This window comes from Eriocheir sinensis, unplaced genomic scaffold (assembly GCF_024679095.1).
Source record: "Eriocheir sinensis breed Jianghai 21 unplaced genomic scaffold, ASM2467909v1 Scaffold1435, whole genome shotgun sequence".
NCBI lineage: Eukaryota > Metazoa > Arthropoda > Malacostraca > Decapoda > Varunidae > Eriocheir > Eriocheir sinensis.
In genome coordinates, this window is record NW_026110779.1 from 10,001 (window position 1) to 15,747 (window position 5,747).

The following is a 5,747-nucleotide window of genomic DNA, read 5'->3' on the forward strand; positions in this document are numbered from 1 at the left end:
CAATGCAAACGAGGAGAATAAAAATGTAGTACATAAGGAAACTGAGGAAGACATTGAGAAAGAAGACCACAGACAAAATACAGACAATGAGATGGAAGGGAATGAAAATGACGGGCAGAAGGAAAATGAAGAAAATACTGCGAGGGAAGAAGGAAATGAAAATGAAGAACAGGAAGAAAATGAAGAAAATATTGAGAAAGAAGAAAATAAAAATGAACACAAAGAAAATGAAGAAAATATTGAGAAAGAAGAAGTAAACGAAAATGAAGAACAAAAGGAAAATGAAGAAAATATTGAGAAAGAAGAAGAAAACGAAAATGAAGAACACAAGGAAAATGAAGAAAATATTGAGAAAGAAGAAGAAAACGAAAATGAAGAACACAAGGAAAATGAAGAAAATATTGAGAAAGAAGAAGAAAATGAAAATGAAGAACACAAGGAAAATGAAGAAAATATTGAGAAAGAAGAAGAAAATGAAAATGAAGAACACAAGGAAAATGAAGAAAATATTGAGAAAGAAGAAGAAAATGAAAATGAAGAACACAAGGAATATGAAGAAAGTATTGAGAAAGAAGAAGAAAATGAAAATGAAGAACACAAGGAAAATGAAGAAAGTATTGAGAAAGAAGAAGTAAATGAAAATGAAGAACACAAGGAATATGAAGAAAGTATTGAGAAAGAAGAAGTAAATGAAAATGAAGAACACAAGGAATATGAAGAAAGTATTGAGAAAGAAGAGTGTTCCCAAGCCGCGGACAACACGAACACCGTCGAGGCGACAGACGATACGAGTCATGCCGCAGAGTCTAGCCCGTCCGCCAAAACTTTAAAACACGTTCATGCAACCGAACCCCAAACGCAGACCAGTGCCACTCCTCCTGTGCCACGCCAAGCACCTCCTCAGACACCCACCCGTGCCCCTTCGTCTGCTTCACCCTCAACAACGACACCCCCGCCAGCCAACACCGCCTCTTTCCTACCGCCAATTCCCCGCCCGCCGCCCCCCTGGGACTGCCCTCCCAAGGGTTATGACGGCAGCCGCCGCGCGCTGCACCAGGAACTACTGGACTTTCATCGGTGGGCTGGCGGCTCAGACGCCGAGTACCAGCGTCGCCTGCGTCCAGTGGAGGACCTGCGGCGTGTGGTGGTCACAATGTGGCCTCAGGTGCGCGTCGAGGCCACCGGCAGCCTGGCCAACGGCCTCTATATGGCGGACAGCGACGTGGATGCGACACTGCTGGGCCACTGGCCCGCGTCACCCTCTCCACTGCTCGCACTCCGCGACGCCCTCCAGCGGGAGGGCGTGGCGCGGCTCGGCCAGCTCACCGTGCTGGAAAAGACGACGGTTCCACTGGTCAAGTTCGTCCACCAGGCGACGGGCTTGCCCGTGGACGTGTCCTTAGGCAGCGAGGCGGCCGTGCGCGCCGCAGAGCTGGTGCGGGAGTTGTTGCGCCGCTTCCCGGCCCTGGCGCCCATCTCACTGCTGGTGCGCCACTACCTGCGTGGCCTGGGCCTGGCAGAGGTCTTCACGGGGGGCGTGTCATCCTACGCCGTCACCCTTATGGTCACCAGCTTCCTGCAGCTGCAGATTCCCCCGGACGCCCAGCACGACCTCGGGTGGCTGTTGGTGAGCTTCTTCGCCTTCTACGGCTATGAGTTTAATTTCGCCAGCACGGGGATCAGCGTAGGGGGGCGCGGCCGCTACCTGCGTAAGGAAGACGTGCCCATCGTGATGCCGCGCGGCCACCGGCGGGCGGACCTCTGCATCCAAGACCCGCTCTGTCCCACCAACGACCTGGGGCGGTCCTCCTTCCGTGTCTGGGACGTGCGCAGAGCCTTCCAGCACGCCTACCGAGTGCTGGAAGCCGCCCTTTTCGAGCCAGGCGTGTACGCCTCCCCCTGCTCCCTGCTCGGCCAGCTGCTGGCGCGGCACGCCACGCCCCAGCGAGTCCTGCCAAAGTGGACGCCTCCACCCGTCCCAGCAGCAACAGGAGCCAGCAGGACTGCCTATGAGCAAAAGAAACAAGGTATTGTTAAAAGAGATAAAACCACGTCTAACACAAAGAATAAGAAACTCGCAGCACGAGATGAAGTAAACCAGATAAATCATAACGACATTGACGACCGTGCGCTCCCTCTCGCAGAGGCTGAACACCGAAGCAAGCACAGGCCCGGCCAGACCCGGAAAGACGACTTCAAGAAGCCAGAGCAGGCACCGCCCCCCCAGCCAACGCGCACAGGGCCGACTGTCAGGGTGCTGAACCGGCACGGACGATTCGTGACGATCTCCAGGAAGGAGGCGGCGGACGGGGCTTTCCACAACCAGCGGTTTCATTAATTAATAAACCCTTCAAAGCCTAGCATGACCGTGATATTTTTCTACATATGCATATACGATTAAAAGAAGTGAAGAAAGGTAAATTTTTCCGTGTCACAGTCTAGTGTACGATAGCCTGTTGAATTCAGCCTTCCCAATCCGGAGTAGGCAGCCACAGAATGAAGACGTGCTGTAAAGTTGCAGCCATGGACAGACAACAAAAGTAAGTCCTTACTTTTTTCATAAGAACATAAGAACATAAGAACATAAGAACACAGGAGTCTGCAAGAGACCGGTAGGCCTGTACGAGGCAGCTCCCCTGAACCTAAGCTCCCGTGTATCTAGCCCCACCAAATATCGCGGTCCATGAATTTATCTAATCTATTTTTGAATGTGACAATTGTATTGGCACTCACCACATGACTGCTAAGCCTATTCCACTCATCCACCACCCTGTTTGTAAACCAATTTTTGTCTATGACCCTGTTTAATCTGAATTTATCCAGTTTAAAACCATTACTTCGTGTCCTACCCGGTTCTCTTACCAACAAAACCTTATGAATGTCTCCCTTATTAAAGCCCTTCATCCATTTATAAACCTCGATCATGTCTCCACGCACCCTTCGCCTCTCTAGAGAATGCAAGTTTAACTGTTTGAGTCTTTCCTCGCATGGCAAGTTCTCAACCCCTGAATCATCTTAGTCATCCTCCTCTGCACCGATTCTTACATTTTGATATCCATTCTATAGTAAGGTGACCTGAACTGAACCGCATAGTCAAGATGAGGTCTAACTAATGCTAAATATAGTTTGAGGAAGACTTTGGCGCTTCTGTTTCTTACGCTCCTTGAAATAAATCCCAGTACCCTATTTGCTCGATTTCTAGCTTGAATGCATTGTGCCCTTGGACGGAAATCAGAGCTCACTAAGATCTCTAAATCCTCTCGCACCCAGACCTACTTATGGGAGTGTCATTTAAGGAATAGTTATGTGAGGGTTGTTCCTACCTACACTCAGAATACTGCACTTCCCTACATTGAACTCCATCTGCCATTTGTCCGCCCAGTCATACAATCTGTTTAGTTCACCCTGTATCCATTATCTGTATCTGTATCTGTTTCATGTAACATCCTCAAAAATACTTATTGTTGATGTTTTCTGATTAAAATGAATAGTTCCTAGAGAGAGAGAGAGAGATAGAAATAATTTGTCTAAATATATATATATATATATATATATATATATATATATATATATATATATATATATATATATATATATATATATATATATATATATATATATATATATATATATATATATATATATATATATATATATATATATATATATATATATATATATATATATATATATATATATATATATATATATATATATATATATATATATATATATATATATATATATATATATATATATATATATATATATATATATATATATATATATATATATATATATATATATATATATATATATATATATATATACAGTCGACGCTAGAGAGTAGTGTCATGGTTTTGAGAATGTTTAGCCTGGTAGCGGTATCTGGCAACTATACCACGGTGACGCATTCACTGGTGATGTTAGTGACGCGTTTCAGTGTGTACCGTGTGTGTGTGACCGTGAAATTATAATATTGTATAATATATTATATTATAATATAGTGTAGTTAGAAATATACCAGATTACATGAATTCAATTTAGAAATGCGATAATGAATGTCTTCTACATGATGATGATGATGATGACGAGGTAAAACATCACAAACAGTCTGAAACACTTTTTCTTATTAAACTTTGAAAACACCGTGTGCAATGCTGTCCTTCACAGAGGCAGGCAGTGACTAATGCTCCTTACCATCAAACAGCAAATAGGCTTGAGGGTCTGTTTAACTCGCAGCCTTAATTCCCGTCACTAAAAAGCCTCAAAGACAATTCAGATCATCAAAAATCTAAAATCATTTCTCCGTGAAGATTACGTATTATCTAAGTATAAATACGTGTCTGTGTGTGTGTGTGTGTGTGTGTGTGTGTGTGTGTCGCTGACTAGCTGAGCCCTTGTCGCTGATGGACATGCAGGGTTGCCATATACCCAGAAAAGTCTGGATTTCTCCAGAATGCCAGAATTCCAGAATTTTGACGAATATATCCAGATTTTTCATGCTTAGCCAGAAAGAATCCCTTAAAACTTCTAAACTTCCAGAATTTACTGTTTAGTGATTAACTGATTACGTTCAGACGGTTCAGTAAATAATCAGATTACCATATACATCATTGAGTTTCAACTACTTCGTGTATAAAATAAATACGGTTAGTAGCTGTTGAGTTGAAACTTAAAGTCTTGAACAGAAACATTACCCGTACGCTTCTCGTCAAGGTCCCGTACGCTTCTCGTCAAGACCGTGCAGCGGTGCCAGATTGTCCTACTCACACTCATATGTTTGCCGATTTCAGAGCCAAAACCAGTCTCCTCCTACCCAATAACTGACTTCATATATAGTTACCGTTAAAATGGTTAATTATCGTTGTTTCTTGGCAATAGTTCTGGGTCAGAAGCCGGTAAATACATGTCTCCCGTCCCCACCCAGCTTCTCTCTCTCTCTCTCTCTCAGGGAACCTTCCAGAGGACTGGTTAATTGGAGTTATTATCCCTATTTATAAAAATGCAGGGGAAGTAGAGGATGTTAATAATTACAGGAGTATAACTCTACTAAGTTGCTTGGGGAAACTATTTACAAGAATGCTTAACGTAAGAGTTCCGTGATGATCATGTTATTAAGGACTTAAGGGTTACTCCACTACTGATTATGTCTTGGGTATAAAAAAATTGATTGATCTGTTTCTGCATAAGAAGAAAAACCTGTATTGTCTGACTGTTGACTGTAGGAAAGCCTTTGAGCTGGTGTGGAGAGATGGCCTGTGGTATAAGTTAGTATAGGCAGGAATTAATGGTGGGATCATTAGGGCAACAAGAAACATGTACAGTAACAGTAAATCTTGTGTGTTAGCCAATCGTCCAGACTACTTTGCAAGTCACGCTGCACGGGCTTAGGCAAGGGGATGTAACGGGCTTGTCGGGGGGCGTTTAAAGGGTGTTGATTAAGACTTCAGCTTCCTTAAGGCGAATTATATTCGTAGCCTTTATGTACAAGAAGCGACGGAGCGAGAGCGACTGTCGTTGTGTGTCAGTCGGACTCTCGTGAAGGAGTGGCGAGTTACAGGTTGGAAAATAATTGTTACAATTGGTCACGTATGTCAAGGTGACCTCCACGCACCATCGGAGTGCTAAGTATACAAAACTGAGACGGTAAACACTGACGGACGACATTCCTATAAGGTGGCGTGATCTATCTGTCGTGGGTTTTTTCCATTGACAATTGTATGCCTAATTCGTGGTGATATTAA

At 43.7% G+C, this 5,747-nt stretch overlaps 1 protein-coding gene across 2 annotated transcripts in view; it reads left to right on the plus strand.

Moving 5' to 3' along the window:
• The window catches only part of LOC126990058 (uncharacterized), a 3,879-nt gene extending 1,085 nt beyond the window's left edge, over positions 1–2,794 (plus strand). Inside the window, exons 1-2 of one of the 2 annotated variants that reach the window (XM_050848624.1) lie at positions 1–685; positions 740–2,794. The exon at positions 1–685 is cut by the window's left edge and continues 1,085 nt beyond it. In XM_050848624.1, coding sequence (XP_050704581.1) covers positions 1–685; positions 740–2,338 — 2,284 coding nt within the window. In that variant the 3' untranslated portion in view covers positions 2,339–2,794. The other variant, XM_050848623.1, reaches the window with a different exon arrangement.
• The last annotated feature ends 2,953 nt before the right edge of the window (positions 2,795–5,747 follow it).